This window comes from Vanacampus margaritifer, chromosome 2, assembly GCF_051991255.1.
Source record: "Vanacampus margaritifer isolate UIUO_Vmar chromosome 2, RoL_Vmar_1.0, whole genome shotgun sequence".
In the NCBI taxonomy this organism is placed as follows: Eukaryota; Metazoa; Chordata; class Actinopteri; order Syngnathiformes; family Syngnathidae; genus Vanacampus; species Vanacampus margaritifer.
In genome coordinates, this window is record NC_135433.1 from 39,834,303 (window position 1) to 39,853,603 (window position 19,301).

Sequence of the window (19,301 nt, forward strand, 5' to 3'; positions counted from 1 at the left end):
TTGTGACAGGATGCATTTGCGCACAGATATTGGATAACAATAAGTCCAAGAGAGAGTGAGTCCAAAAAAACAAACATTTAATCATGGAAAGATTTTGTTAGGTTTAGAAGTCAAATGACGACAATTCCTAAATGGAAAATACCATATTTTTGTGAAGCATCTTAAATTAAAGCCACATCACACTGATGCCATTAACCCAAATCCATTGTTATGGTGTATGAAGGCCAAAAACTCTTACAACAACTGTACTTCTGGTCTTAATTACGGGCAACAAACCCACCAAACTTTTAAACTGCAACCGATTCTGTCATTCATGCTGCTCAACTCTTCGTGACTCACTGACTGATGGAGACAACCTTTTCAATAAGAAATAATAACTAATTGAATCCAAGCAGCAGTTTGTGGAGGAAATCCACTCAGACACACGCAAATATGCATGAGCAGGGATGTAAACTGACTCCCAGTATGCAGGTGGACGGTAGAAATAGTTTACAAGAAAGCCAACATGGATTGGTGTGTAGCAGACAATGAACACGACCATGTTTGCTGTTACTATGCCAACAATGCTTCTTTGCAGCGGCGATGACTCGCCGTCTGTCTTTAACACAATGCCGATAATCTGACTTGAACAAAACATTACGATCAAAAGAGGAACGAGGAGGCCACAAAAGAGCAGAATGGCGATAAAATTGAAATGTAAGGGTTGATTTTTACATCTTTCAAAGCATGTCCACAGTTTGTGGGGATAATTCTCCTCTCGGAATACGGCAGCGACGGTCAGTAGCGCTACCCAAATGAGTACGCACACAGCAAAGGCCGCCTCCTTCTTCCTTCTCCATGACCTCACCCGCAAAGGGAACCTTACAGCAAAGTAGCGGTGGATGCTGATGGCTGCCGTGGTCAGGATGCTAGAGTACATGTTGATGAAATGGATGTAAATAAGAAAGGTGCACAACAGAGTCTTGTCCAGGCAGAAGAAAGAATGGTAGATCCGAAAGGGAATGCAGATGATCAGGGCCGAGTCAGCTAGAACCAGGTTGAACATGTAGATGTGGGTGTCTGTCCAGGCATCCCGTCGCATGATGAAAGCACGCAGGGCCGCAGTATTGACAAGAAAGCCCAGGACAAACACAAGGCTGTAACCCAAGCCCAGGATGGTGTCCACATTACAGGTGGCATTGGCCATGCTGCACATGTTTGACTGCAAAACAGTGAAGAAAATAAGTGAAGGGAAGTGGAAGTGACATGGAACAAACCAAAAAACGTGGTCAGATTAAGTTATATGATTAAAATGTTGGAGGTGGCAGAAAGTGTCAAAGAACAAATACTTGGTTTGGTTCATTTCCAATGTATTGTTAAATTGGAGACTAAATGCTAAAAAACATATTATCTTTGGCATAGAAATGCTATGTTGTGTGCTAAATGCTAAAAACATAGCATATTTAGCATAAAGATGCTATTTTTTTTTAGCATTTAGCCTCCAATTTAACAAATGTTGTTAAATTGTTCTTAGCATTTAGCCTCTAATTTGGAGGTTAAATGCTAAAAACATAGCATCTTTTCCCATAATGCCACGGGGTATTCTTTCTTTATTTATTATTTAAAGAAAAATTTACCCTAATTTGGAGGCTAAATGTTAAAAACATAGTATCTTTTCCCATAATGCCATTGGGTATTCTTTCTTTATTCTTTATTTAAAGAAAGAATACCCCATGGCATTACGGGAAAATATGCTATGTTTTTAGCATTTAGCCTCCAAATTAGAGGCTAAATGCTAAGAACAATTTAACAATTAATTATTTAAAGAAAGAATACCCCATGGCATTATGGGAAAAGATGCTATGTTTTTAGCATTTAGCATCCAAATTAGATTAAATTTTCTTTAAATAAAGAAAACATATTCTTTATTTAAAGAATGAATACACCGTGGTATTATGGGAAAAGATACTATGCCTTTAGCATTTATCCTCCAAATTAGAGGCTAAATGCTAAGAACAATTTAACAATACATTGCTAAATTGGAGGCTTAATGGTAAAAACATAGCATCTTTAGCATGTAGCCTCCAATTGGCTCGCTCGCACATGCGCAAGTCAAATCTACACCAATACGTTCAAAAATGAAGTAAGTAAGCATTGTTAGTAATTGCCATCTTGTAAAGTGAGTATCCTGCGGCATTACAGGCAACGTGCTGTTTCTAGCATTTTATCAAAACGTTTGAATATGAAACTTGTTCGACATTTTCAAATATGTCCCACAGACCGCAATGACATTGTCCCATATTCCGTAAGTGTGGTTAAAATAACAAGGACAGAGTAATGGACTGACAATATTAGTTGTGGTTCGGCTTGAAATAATGACGGACGGGTGGCCTGCCCACTAGCCAATGACAAATTGATGCACTGACAAAATTTATTGACACACACATCTCTGGTATTTAATTTTATGATGACTTCACATTTTTACTTCCTACAATTGAACTCAGATCTGTGCTTTGTAATTGGTGTCACACACAGATGCACGATCACGGGTGCAAGGCGGTCCTCCAATTGCCCACATCACATGTGCAGCTGACTACATCATCCGCAAGTGGAGATCTTGTAAACGCACTTTGCATGCACCGATCACATGCATGGATCCCAGCGAGTCCATTTCTGCTTCCACAATGTCAAGGATTGTGCGCAAGAGAATTAGAGGAACTGCTTTAATTGGTCTAGAGTTGGTTACGTTCCATCACACAACGGCGCACAATGGTGCTAAACGCCCTATTCTACGTTGTAGCTGCGATAGTCAAGCAAAATACCAAAAGAAAGAAAACTCCAACCCCCGTGCACAGTTTGACTGTGCTTTGCGATAGACTTGCGCCGGGCATGAAAATAGGGCGCACGTTCTAACAGAGATTCAAACCCAAAATCGAACCCACATCTCCTGACTATGAAGCTAAAATACTAACATACACTTCCTCACTGCGCTATTGTTATTATTATTTGTGGTGGTGTTTCCATTATATTTTCCCTTTCAGCTAGTTAATAAGGCAACCAAAATATTAGAAACACATCTCAGTATGTGCATCGTAAATGTGTTTAAGTCAAAGAGAAGGCACTGCTGCAGTAGAAAAAATCTAAATACTAACACAATTTTTTTGCCTTTCAATCAATCAAAAAGGATCCTTACCACATTAGCTGAATTCATTTTAATGCAGCTGTACCAGCCTGTGTCTACACCTCTAAGATGTGTCATGTGAAGCTCTGCGACAGTGGCTTAATTTCCTTTTTCGTCTGTGAATGTTGACAAAGAAGAAGGCATGCATTGGCCAATAGGTGCTGACCACAAGCCTCCACTGTTATCTTGAGCATCATGTTAGTGACATCTGTCGTGTGTGGAGGCATTTTCTTGCTGATGCATTCTGTCATCACTCAACATACGTGCGCGTCTCTCCATACGTGGGGTGCGATATGATTCAAGGACTGTTCCATTTTATGTTTGATTCTATAGGTATGGCTCACTTTGAGCGGGTATGATGCACTTTTGAGTTTCTTGTCATTTTACAAGCATATGAATGTCAGGACTTAATGTGACATTTCCTTCAAAGATATATCTCTCCACTAAAAGAGGATTTGATATGCATATCTATTAGTGGTACTCAGTTCAATTTGATGCACTCGCATCTTTTAAATCAAAGTTTTCCAAATCATATCGGCCTTTGTTAAACCCCTAATGCATTTGCATAACAACTGAAACACTGTGAAAGCTATCATTGAATTACTACCTCTCTGACCGTCTCAAAATATACGTACATTTGTTTACCTTTCATACGCCTCCTGTATTTTATATCGAATCGACCGTGTGGGGAGTACACAGTACACAGTAAGCAGTGAAGGCAACTGTTTTTTTCTGGTAATGCCAGGGGTGTCCAAACTTATGAAGGCACACCCCAAAAAATTTACAAAAAATACAATTAATGGTTATTTATCTTAGGTGTATCTGGTGGCTAACTGCTTTTGTTTTTTGTTGCATGTGTAGCAAAATACTGAAAAGAAAAAAAGGTCCATTAAACTAATATTCTCAGAAAGGTGTGTCTAGTCTAAAAAAATACTTACATATCATCCCTTCTGAAACGCTAGATTGTGAGGAGAACTGGGTCAGCAATTGGTTCTTTTCACAGGGAAGGAAACAAAAACATAACTGATGAATTCAAAATGAATATTTTCCTTTGGAATTGTATGTCAGTGAGTCAAAACAAATCGCTTAAGTGCTTGTCTCCCCAAACCATGTGTCGCTTCTCATTGTGGTTCAGCCTCTTACATGCCAAGCAAAATATTGTTGTATTCATGAGTTTATGGGAGACAGGACATTGCATTCAGGATGTTTACGGCCAACCGGTCCAGTGTACGATATACACAGCCACTCACTCAGCTGAAGAAATGCTACGTCTCATCCATGACCGAAATGAGGAAAAATGAAACAAAACAAAAAATGATGGACTGGTGTACCTGTAAAGTAAACCTGCATTTAGCCTGATGCCACTTATGGAGAGAAGTAGGCTATAAAAAATAAAAAATAAAATAGCTTTTTGAGAAGCAGTAGCTCATCGGTACGAAATATTGCCGTAGACGTGAATAGAAGAATGAAAATGCCGGTTTAGTGAGAGATGGCATGAAAGAAAGGACACATGGTCACGTGTTCATGCCATAAGAAGTTTTCTTCAACAAGAAAATGCTTGTTGTTTTGCAAAGGAAGGAAAAGATTGATTGACTATAATGAGAGAGGCCAAAAAGAATGGGGAGGGTGGAAATTTGAAGACTGGAGAAAAATATCTGGGGAAAGGTCTTTGGCAGGAAAAACGGAACAGTTCAGAATACATGAGACAAAAACAGATGACAGGGCAGAATATTTTGCAGAAATGAGTTGCCCTTTAAAGTGTGTGTGTGTGTATGTGTGTGAGGGGGGGCGTTGTAGTCTTAAAATGGCTAGCAAGATTTGAATGCAGCCTCATTTAATAATACTAAGATAGCATCAGCACTGTAAACAAGCTAACGTTAGCCACAGCTGCTACGTTGGTAGCATGGCTTGTTCAAAATGGAGTGTTACATTACCATGGAATGTTGTCTGTTTGAAAGATTACTTTTTGGGGGGGAATACTGTATACAATTAGTTAAAAATCAAACACAGGAGATTTACTTGTCGGGGAAAAAATGACGCTAATTCCGTGTTGCAGTACTTCTGAATTTACTCACAGTTGCCTGAGGTGCTTCGACTTCTGAAAGGCAAGTCCAATGTCCTCCCTTGCCCTAAATTTGTCTCAGGATCTGTCCAATATGTTCAGAGAGCTGATTTTATTTATTTATTTTTACAGACCATTTCACTCATCAGGTTACACTGAGAGTTTGAAAAACGGATTTTTTGTTTTTTTGGTTTTCGCAAGCTCCCATTTTAACTTGTCCTTTCAGATAATTACAAATATTTGTAAGATGATTCAGCATGTGTGTCAAGAAAGTTTACAATACTCGACCTTTCGGTCCTTCTCTCTTTGCACTTCTACTTGAACTTGAAGACAGGGGGGTCAAAAAGTTATTCAAACAGTGAGGAGCCAGGAGGTAAGATATACGGTGAAGTCTGTCGTTAATTCTCCATACTTAACCCCATAGACATTGCCTAGTCTCCACTGAAATGGCCATGAAATTCAAGCTTTGCCCTAAGAAGCACAGGAAATATGAGATTAGATCATGTTTATAAGTAATCACAGCCTGCATTTGTGCTGTTATAGCATTTCTGATTTTATTAAAAGCTGCTTTACGCTGCAAAGATGTGATCACCCCCCCCCCCCCCCCAAATGAAGAAAAAAAAATCTAATATTCCACAGGATGTGTGGGGGTTTAATATTACGAATGCAGCCTGTTGTTATTAATTTGCTGAAAGCCCCTGGAGGCTCTTCCTGTTTGTGCAAAGATATTTCCCATCTCTGTGCAGATCTTGTATATCATTGTGGATATATTTGTCCGCTTGTCTCAGTCGACCTTAATTGTGTTGCATCCGTCCGCCCGTCTCAGTTTGCCCCCAACCCCCCCTCTGTCTGCTTCTGCCTGACTTCCATTCCTGGCTGGCTGTACTCTTTGAAAGTGCCCTTTACACGTCACCAAGTCAGGCAGGGATGGTGGATGGGGGTGCGATGGGGCGGGGGGATTCTATTGCTGTAACTAGGTCAGTGAGGACACACCCATCTGTCCCCTCCCAGATACCCTGACCACCCCCTCGCTCCCTTTTCCCGTTGTGACGCAATGCAGACTTTCCGCACAGACCATTTCATTCTGTCTTATTACCATCAGCAGGCGTCCACTTCACAAAGACCGACTTGAGTATTCAAGTTAGATGAGTCAGCTATACATTCATTTAACTTGTTTTGTTATTTAATCCAGTGGTGGATTGCGCAATGTTTGCCCATCTGTGGCTTTTAATCTGCACTTGTATGTGTGTGTGTGTGTAAAAAGGCTTGTCAATTGATTATTATATGTAAGGATAATATCTTTCCTTTCTAATGGCCAAAAAGGTCCAAAAGCTGATTTTGAAGTCACTATATTGGGTATAATAATGTAGATTGTAGCATAAAACCCTACTGTACACCGTTTTCATTGTATGAGAGCAAAACAACAACCTCACTATGTACTGCATTCTTCCGCAGTTCCCAGCCGCATAACAGCTTGTGACTTGTCATGTGTCTCTGCAGTCCTCTGATCAAAAAAGGCTGAGAGTCATACAATATGCACGATCTAGAGCAAACTCCAACTATTACATAAGGCTGTCCTGCGGTATCTCAGTGCCAACGCTAGATGTCTCTGTGAAGGCCTGCGCTGCTATGAGTCATCTGGGCTGTTACACAGGAACTGACTTAATCAAATCTCACCCATGCCTGATTCTCGAATGCAGTGTTTCTGTGTTGATCAACACCAATTCTGGGGTGATGCACGCAAGATTTCGCCAATGACGAATAAAGCTGTGGGTGGTGAATGCGATTAACCTGACAAAGCACAAGTTTGAATGAGCCTCAAATGTATAAGGGAGTGTATGCGGTTTTTAAACTGGTGATTCATGCATGAATGCAGCTTCATCATTTCAAAAGACTCATCCAGTGACTCCAGTCTTCCATGATTAGATAATGTGGGGCTGCAGAGGCTTAAACAAACATACGACTCTGGCCCTGAAGGAAATTAAAATGACGGAACGAGTGAGAGAATATGAGGGTGGATAAAAGGAACGTGATATGGAGTGTTTGATTGCCCAGCAGAACACTATGGACGACACAGAAGGGCTACAAAAGATGTAGGTCATTGGGCTGAACACAAAGGAAGCTGAAAGTATTTCCTTAAAGGAAATATGCAAGATACTGGACTTCTTGTTTCCACCTCACTACACTTGATGGCCTTGGATACAAAATACAAACAAATATCACAACAGTTTGGATGCGCGTTGAGGGAGGAATCACACTCACTACAGGGTGTAACTGGGTCAGGTTCACAAATACAAAGTACATTGAATCACACTAGAGATGAAAACAGTGCGGGTGCCATGGAAACAACCTTTAACATAGCTATTTGCATGGCATATATTTGCATCCCAGGTTGTGTACACGCAGGGAAAAAAAAGCTTGACTTGACATATGTGCATTATGAGCAGGTAGGCGCTCTAATCACGCAAGAACATCTTGTTTTCAGTTAATGTATTACCTTATTTAGAGGCTCGGCATCATTACTGTGTCAACACTAGCCACAGTCCTGCTATTCAAATGTATGTGAGAGTGGAAAAGAAACAAAACAAGAGACGGACTGTGTGACAAAGGGAGAAATATGTTGATGATTGTTTTGTGGAGACATGTCTGGGCATATCGAGGAAATGTAAATGTGTGCAACACTATGCACGAATCATAACGCATGGAACAAAAAGAGGATCATGGCGACGAGTCTGGATATAGAATAGAGTATGTGATCACAAGTGCACTTCATTTAGCTCTTAACCCCCCCCCCCCCCAAAAAAAATCTTGACAATATGTTATATGTGACCTCACTAGTCTAAACATGACATTCTGATTAATATTACATTTATGGAATATGAGTTAAGCAGCAAAATTAAGCCGTTTCTATCAATATCAGAAGGCAGCCATTTTGTCACTTGCTGAAGTGAAAATTACATCACAGTTGCTCAGGTCTAAGGTAACAACCAATCACAGTTCAGCTTCAGAAAACAGGTGAGCTGTGATTGGTCGTTGCCTGAGCCCTGAGCAACATTGATGTTATCTTCAAGTCAAGTCAAGGTTTCGCATGACCGATGCAAGCTGATAGTAGCGACTAGGTGCCGGAACGCATCTCTGTCGTGGGCGAGTAGCAGAAGAGCAGAAAGAGGGCGGGTGGTGGCCGCCTGGGACGGCCCCGGGGACGACGCCAGCCACAAGGGGGTGGGCAAGAAGAGTCGATTTAGCCGGTACCGAGTCCTCTAGGCGGGCCACATGGCCGAGCAGCTGTAGTCGCCGTCTCCTGATGATGATCGAGACGGGTGTTGGGGTGCCAGTCCTTGCATAGACATCAGCGTTGCTAACGAAATGGTACCAACAGATACTGAGGGTGAAGCGCAGGCAGCACCTATGGAACGCGTCAAGACGGCGTTCGGTAGCTGCGTCCAGGTTTCGCTGGCGAAGAGGAGAACGGGAATAATAAGAGCGTTGAGGAGAGAAAGTTTGGTGTGTAAACGGATGGAGGAGCTTCGCCAGACCCTGGAGAGTCTACCGAATGCACTGCGGGCGAGTTGAAGGCGGCCGAGTATCTCGGGTTCGCAGGAGTTGCTCAAGGCAAATTTGACACGAGATACACAAACTCCTTGACGCTGTTAGCGAGGGTCACTTGTCGCGGCATCGTCGGACAGAGGTTGTATTTTTGTCTTGGCCCAGTTGATTGTCAGTCCTAAAGGGGAGGCCTCTTCCGAGAATGTCACCAGTGCATCTGAGAGAGTATCCAGGAGGGAGGCGAAAATTACAATGTCATTGGCGTAGTCCAAATCGGTTTGGGTTCAGTGAATGCGGACACCCGCCTCCGGACATCGAGCGAGGGACGACTTGACCCAGTAATCCACGGCAACGTTAAACAGATTAGGGGCAACTACGCAGCCTTGGCGCACACCTGAATTGGTGCGGAATGGCTCCCAAATTAGCCCATCTGCTCGAATCGTACATGTAGTGTCTGCAGTGTCCGTAGTAGTCTCGCAGGATGATAATATATTTCCGAGGGATTCCGATGCCCTGTAGCAGAAGCCAGAGGGCTTTGCGGTCAAGCGAGTCAAATGGCGCCTTCATATCAATGTATGCAGCAAGGAGAGGCTGTTGGTACTCCGAAGAGCGAGGATGCAGTCTGCTGTTGATCGTTTGGGTGTGAAGCCGGCTTGTTGTGGGCGGTGCTTAGAGACGAGGTATGGCAGAAGACGTCTGAGGATCACTGATGTTAAGACTTTGGAAGTTATGGGATAGGGCGATAGCTGGCAGGGTTCCTTTTGTCTCCTTTGTTCTTGGAGGAACAAAGGAGACCAAAACGCCGGTCCTCCACTCATTCGGCACGCGCTCAGCTGCCCAGAGCATCTCGCCAGTAATCCCGTCAGATACGGGTGCGCGGCCGGACATTAGATTCTTGATGACGCTCATGATTTCGTCAATGGACGGGGGGGTCTTGCGAAATGGAATCCATTTCCGTCCCAGCACTGGCAAATTGCTGAAGGGAGGCGGAGGGTTGCGGCGCTGGCTTATTGAGGGCTGCTGAATAGTGCTCGTGCCATCTCTCCAGCTTTGCAGAGGCCTCGGTTATGATGGAGGCATCGAGACTGAGGAGTTGAGAGGACTGTTACTGTTGGCCGGCGTCCCACAGTTTCCTGATGTTCGAGAAGGCCGATCTTGTGTTGCCTCTATGGAAGTTTTCTTCTGCTGCCCTCGCTATGTTGTTCAGCCAGGACGCCTTGTCCCTTCTGAGGCTTCTCCTGCGCTGAGAATTCAGGGTGCTATAGGAGTGGGTGTTGCCCTGGAGCCTCGCCTCGCGGCACCTTTCCACGAGGTCCTGGGAGTCCGGTGAAATCCAGTTGTTGCATGACCTGTATCTCGGGCCATGGACCTCAGTGGCAGTAGAGCGTAGGGTGTTTGAGAACTGTGACCAGCTCTCCTCAATGTAGTCGGGTTCGGTAAGCGCTGACAACCTGTTGGGGACCTGGACTGCATAGTGTTGGGAATAGATTGGAGAACTGAGTTTGCCATTGTCTGGAGGACGGGCAGAGTTGACTGAAGGTGTGGAGCAACGGAGTTGCAGGCGTAGGGTCACGGCAAGGAGACGATGGTCAGTGCATCCAAGCTCGGCGCTCCTAAACACACGGCAGTCCCATATGATGTTCCAGCGGCCGGAGACCAAGATATGGTCGATGGTTTTTGCCGCTGTACTGGTGTTGGAATACCAGGTGGTGCGATGGAGCTGGCAATGTTCAAACCAGGTGCCGGAGACTCTCAGGTTGTGGGTGGCGGAGAACTCCAGCATCTGTTCGCCGTTGTCATTGGTGATGCCAGAGGAGTGGGGGCTGATGATATGTTTCATTTCATTACAGTGGCGTTAATGTCGCCCAGAACCAGGATGACATCATGGCGGGAGACCCGGTACAGGAGGAAGGGAATTCAGAGATCGGTTTCTACATGCTTGAATATAAAACATGTGCAATTAATGACAACTATGTTGTACTCAACTGTGGAGAAACAGCATTAAACTATTTGTCACCATTTCAGTTTTCTGAATTTTTTATGGAGTGGGGCTAAAAGGGACCCTAGTGACAACTTTGTTATCCTGCATGAGTAGCCTCGCCCCCATCATACAAGGTTGCAGGTATGCAGTTAGCTAGCTATGCCTACACACCAAAAATGCATTTTTCCTTTGGATAGTCAGCTAGCAAGGCAAGCACTTCACACAGTCAGGTCACAATTAAATACGTAACAGACTGGTGTGGGCCAAAAAATACTTTTTCACGGCTTAAACGTATGTTTATGTGTAAGCATAAGAAAGATTCTAGACTAAGTAGCATCCACTTTTCTGGCTTTTTTATCACAATTTGAACGCCTTATTTTATTTACCTGGCAATATTTTTTAATTATTGTCATTTGGCAGGGTTGTTTTATGGCATTTATTATCACTTTACAGGGACTTTAACAAAAATCAATGTGATGAAAGAAGTAAGTTTGTCAACCAGAGGCAAATTAAAGCACTTGGCTATGCTGCAAAAATCAGGTCAAGGACAATATTAAACTATACTTAGTATGTTTGCTCTTCTCCTAGCAATCCATTTTATTTGGGATGGGTGTGTTTGCTCAATGAGATAATCTGTACCCATTGACCTGCGCCTGAACTCCAATTCTATTCATACAATACAGGCTTTATAACACACTGAAGCTGTACACTGTATGAAAAGTGAAGCCGATAACAAAAAACGAAAAGTGTGTTAAGTGTGTGGAACTGTGCGGTACAATGACTTACAAAAGGTATAAAAGAAAGACCAAATAAAACAGAGGCGTGGTGAATGATGGGTGGCAGGAGGGATTTCACACACTGACCTAGTGACGCAGCAAAGACCACAGCCGCAGTTGAACCAACCATGGCTGTAGGCAGGGAGGGGAAGGTTGAGAGGATTAAACAAGCAGATTTAGCTAATGACAAAAATCAGGATTAAAGCACAGGGGTAGGGCGGACTCTGACATAATCTGACACAGTTTGGTTCCTGTTTAGTGTTTACATACATGTGTAAGCTTTCGTGAATGTGAGCTCCACGCAAATAAAGGACTAATCATAGCAGTGAATTGTGTCTTCATTAGATACACTTTTAATTACCTCAGCACATCCATGCATGTGAAAGCTTTGCAGTGCAGCGTGGGAGAAGCGAGACAGGAATGTACAAAATTGACGCGATGAAGGCAGAGAGACCGGCCATGGGGCCCCAATCTGAAATCATGTGCAGCCAATCAGTTACAGCCCAAGCGTCATCCCCACAAAGATGCTTTGATGTGAGCAAGACTTTCAAATTTGCCTCCGCAGGGTCACAAGGCTGCGCCAGCTTTGATCTGAGGCAAGAGACAGCTACAGCAAAAAAACAAGATAACTAAACTGCTGGCCACAGTAATCGTCACTTCATTTCTTAGCATTTCTCTTGGCTGCGCTGCTTCAGGCACATGTATGTGGATGTTTGATTGTTTTTGGCCAATCAGATGACAGCCTTTGTGTGGTGCATGTCAATCTATCTGCCCAGGGCCTTTACAATCATTATCAGCCGGGTTTGCATGGAGTCACGTACCGTATTGCGATTAGAAGGAAACCAAATGACAAAATGAAAATAAAAAGGTAGAATCCAAATGGAATTTCATTCGGAATCACAGGGATGAGTATATTCCTTTTGCAAATCCAAACAAACGTCATGTAAATAGTTCAATCGGAATAGCCATACTCTGTCTTGATGTAAATCCATAGTGACATCATCATTTACACACTTGAAAATGGCAGCATTGTCTGCTTGTTTTAAATTACTTGAGCTGTTGCTTTAATAAAAACGTTAAAACAATTGCTACTGCTGTGCAAAAGAGATCAATTAACTCCATCTTGTCAATCACATGATGTTGCCATTGAGCTGTAAAATGGATCTGATTAATGTACCGTAGTGGCACACGTAAATGGAAGATCGGAATAGATCACGTCACATGTAGACAGTTGACCAGAGATCTCCAGTTAGAAGGATTTCAATCGGAATGACATTTTTTTTTTTTTTTAAATCTACACGTAAACCCAGCTAATGATTCTGTTAAAGTATCTTTTGAGTATCCAGAGAAGAGCTATATAAATTTGACAAAATTTTTAATTAGTAGTAGTAGTAGTAACAATTTCACTTATACAATACAACAGTGGGACTGTTTCTTTAACCAATCATACAGTGGAACCTCGGAATTTGAACGTCTCAGAACTCGTACAAATCGGACTTCAACCCAAAAATCGGAGTTAAAAAAAATGCCTCGGAGTTTAAACTCATTTTCGGAGTTCGAACAGCACTCGGTAGCCGAGTGAAGCCGAGCAAAGTCCAGCAATGCCGAATGCTCACATTGCGGCTGTTCATTTCTAGTCAGATCGTAAATAGTCCCAGAGGTGCTCCATACTCGCGACTGCATTTTGATTTTTCCACGTCAATTTTCTTCGCCATGGGCCAAAGATGAAAGCCCAAAGAAAGACAACAGTGCCAGTGGCAGCAAAGAAAAACATACAGTGCTACGAACCACAGTGGAATTAGGAAGGAGATTATCGCGTCGTTGTAACTACCGTGACTACTTCTGTAAATACTGGCACGAGGAGACCCCTTAGCTGTTCAATAACGTGCCTGACGCTAAACAACGCACGCAAGGACCGCTTAGTAGTCTAACAATATGCCCAATGTAAAATACACAAACTCAGCACTGAACTAAAGCAAGCATTAACATCAAATTTATCATCCACTGATGCCATCACACCACAACGAAAAAGGTAAGGTGTTTTTTATTGTTTAAATACTGTACAGCAGGGGTGGCCAAGTTCGGTCCTCGAGAGCCACTACCCAGCCTGTTTTCCATGTTTCTCTCCACTAACACACCTGATTCATGATCAGGATCGTTATCAGGCTTCTCCAAAACTTGCTGATGAGCTGATCATTAGATTCAGCTGTGCTGAAGGAGGGAGACATGGAAAACAGGCTGGATAGGGGCTCTCGAGGACCAAACTTGGCCACCCCTGCTGTACAGAGTGGAAATGTAAAAAACATAAATAGAAATTAAAATAGGACTTTTCTGTTTTTGGAGCTTGGGAACGGATTAATTGCATTTACCTTATTTCCTATGGGAATTTTTTTTCCGGAGGTTAAACAATTCAGACTTTGAATAATTCGCAGGAATGAATTATGTTCAAACTCCGAGGTACCACTGTATTTTTTATTCGTCCTCACAAGGCCAGCTGGCTGGCCTTCAATGACATCAATATTTTTCTGACCCCTCAGTGGTTGGTCAGAACAAAACTTTTTACAGCAAACATTGACTGGCAAAACACATCTGTAGCGATCTGAACACATTAATCGTCATCTCTGGTGAGTATGACGTATCTTATTTATTTTTGTCATGTTATTAGATAAATATTGCTACTGACCACTCCGGATGATGTACGTGTCTTAGTAAAGTATTTATGACTTCTATGCAACCCAAATAATCGCTACAATTGCAACGTGATCACTTGGCTATCCCTTGAGTCAAGGATGGTCTCCAGTTAATTCCAAGTATCTCTTTGGAGACCCCTGTGTATGACTTTGATTAATGTGGGGCTCTTGTTGCACACCATCTTGACAGCCCTTTAATCGGATCCAATGACTGGAGAGGCCAGATCATTAGGATTGAACAATTTGCCTGACTCCACAGTCATTGGGTCGCTTCCATCAGATTCTCCGTTGACGTCTTCTTTGATGGCAGTCTGTGGCACTCCTTTGGCAAATTTAATTTTGAGTCAGTTCTGTGGGGTGCCCATCCACACTACACAAGAGATAAACCTCAAGACTGGAGCCGCTTTTTTCTATGGTGAGTCATCCCTAAACTGAGAGTTAGGGGTTTACACGGTTTAATTTATGGGGTCATCCCAGAACCAGATAGTGCAACACGATAGTGGTGCTATTAATAGGTTGATTAAGTCACTGAAAGCGTAGGCACAAAATGCAAGCCCTGCCACTGCTACAACACAAATTACACTGAGGTTTGGCCTGTAGATCTGATTTGCCTGTAATCCTGATAACAATATTAATATTAGGATAACATGACTCCTGCAGTGGGCCCAGGTGTTGGGGGTTGGGGGGCTCTTGCTCTCCTGGGGATGGGAGCACTTCAGTGGAGCTGGCCGACCACCCTGAGTCTGAGTATAGGTGGTTTCCTCCTGGCCAGGCTACCCCAGGATGGGCATGTGGGCCCACTCGTTCCTCTTGGATGGATGGGACAATGTCATTGTGTCTGCACTGCAACTCTGCACATTGACTAACATGCATGTGTGACAGTTTTGTTCACTAGTAAATCTTCATAGAAGCATGCCTATGGGATTAAGTTACTTGGGAGATTGTGTGGGGTGGAGAACTGTCTTCTCATTTGCACTTGTCCTATTCCATTCGGCCCCGTCCTATTTCCTCCTCATTGTGTTCCTTCCTTGCAGTGTGTAGCATTGCTTTCTCAGTCCATATATAGATAAAATCCAACTCTTATGTAACATTATTGTTTTCATTGTTATACTGTTAGAGTTATGTGTATTTTTTGGGGTCTGTGTGTTTTCTTTTTCTCTCTGTCTGTCGCCTTCTCAAACCTTGTTTGGTCTGGCAGCTTTTTCAATATATTCCTTCACAACACAAATAATCACAAAGGGAGTAGCAAAATTCAAGCACCTGAATGTGATAGGTTTGATAGGTTTAAAATGAAAAAAAATGATGAGGGTTACTTGTCAACTCACGCACTGGCCATAACATAACTTACCACAAATATAACAGTGCTCAGTTTTTATTGACACAGTCGCACATGTACAGTAGGGGAGTGCCCAAAAAAATCGATTCTCATAAGAATCGTGAGTCTCATTTAGTACAATTCAGAATCGATTTTAAATGCCCCAAAATCGATTTTATTTAAATTATTTTATACTGTCTTCCCTTTGTTTGTGTGTGCCTTTATTAGGAGAGCTGTTCATGTTGTACCCGATTTGGCCACTTAGGGGCAGTGTGGTCCCACGCGGTCTGATACACTGTTAAGTTGTAGCCAAATTAGAGAGTAGAAGGAAAAAGTCACGATCAAGTTATTCCAATAAAAGTTTGTTTGTTTTCAGCGTGGAGACGTTCTTTTGAGTGATAACGCAAGATACAACCTCAAACAGTTGTCCCTTACTTTCAAGGGCATATATAGGCAAATAACCATTTACAACTAATGGTCAATTTACAGTATTCACCGAAACTAACATGCATGTTTTTAGATTTTGGGAGGATTCCAAAAAGCTAACCTGGCAATAGCCAGATTGATAAATGTGATTCACTCAATGGAGTTATCCACAATATCAATCTGGGACCGCTCCAATGTGATCTTATCGTTAAAGGCGGGACATTCAGTACAATACTTCAAGCTGATTGGACAAAGCGCAACTTGTGCACGTCTACCAAACTTTTGTTTTGAGCAATTACTGCAACGGATGAAAATGTTGTCGTCGTCGTCATAAAAGCACCTAAGCACGAAGCATCTCTCGGTGTTCTTCATTCAACTAGGCAACTTTAAGTAATTCTGCAAGAACAGAATTAATTGCAGCGTCCACTGCCCAAGCATTCGTCCATGTTAGGTATATTTGTTTCCCACGGCTTTAGCACTTCTTCTTTTCATCACAGCCGCATATCCCGCCCCCCAAACACTTTGTGATTGGCCCATTGGTGAAAATCAGTGGGCTTGGATCATATCATATCAAATCAAAACAGCCAGAGCAAGGATTTGAACCCAGAACCTCTCAACTGCCTGTTATCGGGCCGATACCAGGCACATTCCATGGTATCGGTACTCGTGACAGGTATCGATACTGGTATTGGTCCCCGCTTCGACCATGTTAGGTATATTTGTTTCTTACGGCTTTAGCGCTTCTTATTTGTCCCGCCCCCAAACATAATACCACTTTGTGAGTGGTGCATTGGTGAAAATCAGCGGGGTTGGGTCATAACATATCAAATCAAAACAGCCAGAGCAAGGATTTGAACCCAGAACCTCTCAACTTTTAGGCCCCCTCCAAATGTCTACTGTGTATTGGATCACAATAGCTTAGGGATGGGCGACTACCGATACCAGGTATTAGTATCGGGACGATACCAGGCACATTCCATGGTATCGGTACTCGTGACGGGTATCGATACTGGTATTGGCCCCCGCTCGCGTGGCCATTTTTTTCGGTCAGGAACTGTCAGAAAGACTGGGGGGAACGAAAGTTTTGTTTCGTCTCGTTCGATTCCTGTGTGTCTCCTTTTGAGGCAACACTTGTTCATTTCATTACTTCATTTCTGTGTGCGTTACTGAGAATAAGTAAGTACTTTTTTTGTGAGTAACTTCACCTATATCTGTGGTTCAGTGAATACGTTTACATGCAGGCAATAACCCTCGCTTAAATACATTGATTTCTCCGCAGCGTTTTCACGTTTTATTCTGCCTCTATGGCGAAAATGCCACAGTTTGTGACACGTTAACTATTCATGCAAAACAGACGCGACATTACTCGTAATGCTTAAACAATGTTTATCTCCAGCTTGCAGTGTTCAACAATACAGGTTCGTGTAGGAACATTAGATGACACACACGTAGCTCTGCTTTATCCAAACGAAGTAAGTCCGTGCTTCTGGCGTGTACCGACAAGAACCGCACTTCTGGAGCGAGTAGGAAACCGACTACTTTATTTAGCGTGGTGAGCGACATGAATACAATGTATTTTATTGACCGTTTAAAGTTAGAAGCGGAAATGACGTCTATTTCTGCCAAGATGGTGTCCGTCCTTCATCCCCTTACATTGAGTTATACTAAACTAACTCTGTCAACTTGCGCATGTAAACGTGTTATTCCAAGTGTTCCAGAAACTCGAATTCTGGCCATATCCCGAATATTGCCTGCATGTAAACGTAGTCAGTGTGTGCTATATATGTTTGTAGCGCACCTCTACTTCGCTGTGTTTAATTGCCTCGTTTACGCCTGCTTAATTGCCTCGTTAACGTCATCAGCTGCAGTGCTGAAAATAGAACGCTGCCGTTTACGGCCCTTGTAAACGCTAATTATAGCTCTTATACATACTACATTATATTTGTAAAGTGGCTTTTTCATTTCCCTTTGGGTTTTATGTATACTAATTCCTGCATATTGATTCCTTCTGTTTCAAACCACGCACACACATTCAATTTGAAGGAAATTTGCTATAGTTGGGATATATATATATATATATGTCTTTTTATTTTATTATTATTATCTGTCATTGTTTTTGGGAGATTTTATGTATCAAAAGTACTAATGGCATCGGCACTTGGTATCGGTATTGGCGAGTACTGAAGATTTAAGTATCAATATCGGTCTCCAAAAGTGTTATTGAACATCCCTACATTAGATGTTTGTTGTTTATCTTTTTTTTTATGTAGATCTGTTTGTTGTCAGATGACTTATGATGTTAAAAACTCATTCATGTTTGGTTTGTATGTATGTCACCATCCTCCCTCATCACCTTGTTATGCAGCTCCTGGCACCCTCCCAAAGCTATTCCAGCTCTAAGCTCTTCTTCTTCTTGTCTCTTGTTCAACCTTACTTGCTCATCGGGCAACAAAATGTCTGCCTTGCTAAAGCCCCTCCACCCGCCCTCCTCCTTTTCTTTCTCCTTCTCTATTGCACGCTCTCTCTCTCTCTCTCCCCTTCCCCTGCTGTCGAATCAATCTGCACAGCGGTTACATAAGCGTTAAGGTCAAAGTGTCACTGCTGTTGTCAAGGGAGACGTAGAACAGAGGGGCTTTAGAGGAGGTGTGAGTGCAGGGCGAGAGGAAGGGGAACGCGGCGAACGGTTAAACAGAAAAAACAGCAGCATGGGCTTGAGCAGCGGCGATCGGTAAAAAGGTTGGCGAACGAAAATGTGACAAATTACAGGAGGAGTGAAAGGATAAAAAGGATTACTAAAAGGGGAATGTGTGTGCCTGATGCCATGCATGTGTCAGTATGTGTGTGTGTGCGTGTGTGTATGAGAGGATAGAGAGAGAGAAGCCATGACTGCCGCTGCTCTACTAACCTCGTTTGAGTAATCTCTGCCTTCATGCTGTTTCGTAACACTGCTGCCAGAACATTGCATCATAAACTCCCCTCCACACAGACACCACACCGGCCCCCACTACATCGCCATCATTGCCCACCTCCTCATCACCACAGGGGACCGACTGTCTTACGTACGCACATGTTTATAACAGCATAGCATTGGAATTCAATGTGCCTGATTGCAATAGAAAAAAACAAAACAAAGAAATCATTATTACAGCATGTGTTGCGCTGGCAGTGCTACACCACCCATAAGTTTTGGACGACTGCTATGCAAAATGCTACAGTGTACCATTAATTGAAAACATCATGGCGCATTCAGAAATGAAGCAAAACAGGAACCAAGTGCAATCGAACTGCACAAGGTCACTGGGTGTAAACTCTGAAACTTCTCCATAGAGAATACATTGACATTCT

The 19,301-nt window shown here is 42.8% G+C and overlaps 1 protein-coding gene across 1 annotated transcript in view; it reads right to left on the minus strand.

Moving 5' to 3' along the window:
- Positions 1–55: 55 nt before the first annotated feature.
- LOC144044370 (G-protein coupled receptor 35) overlaps positions 56–19,301 on the minus strand; it is a 41,763-nt gene continuing 22,517 nt past the window's right edge. The window contains exon 2 of the mRNA XM_077558727.1: positions 56–1,201. Within this exon, the coding sequence (XP_077414853.1) occupies positions 308–1,195 (888 nt within the window). The 5' untranslated portion in view covers positions 1,196–1,201 and the 3' untranslated portion in view covers positions 56–307. The remainder of the gene's footprint in view (positions 1,202–19,301) is intronic.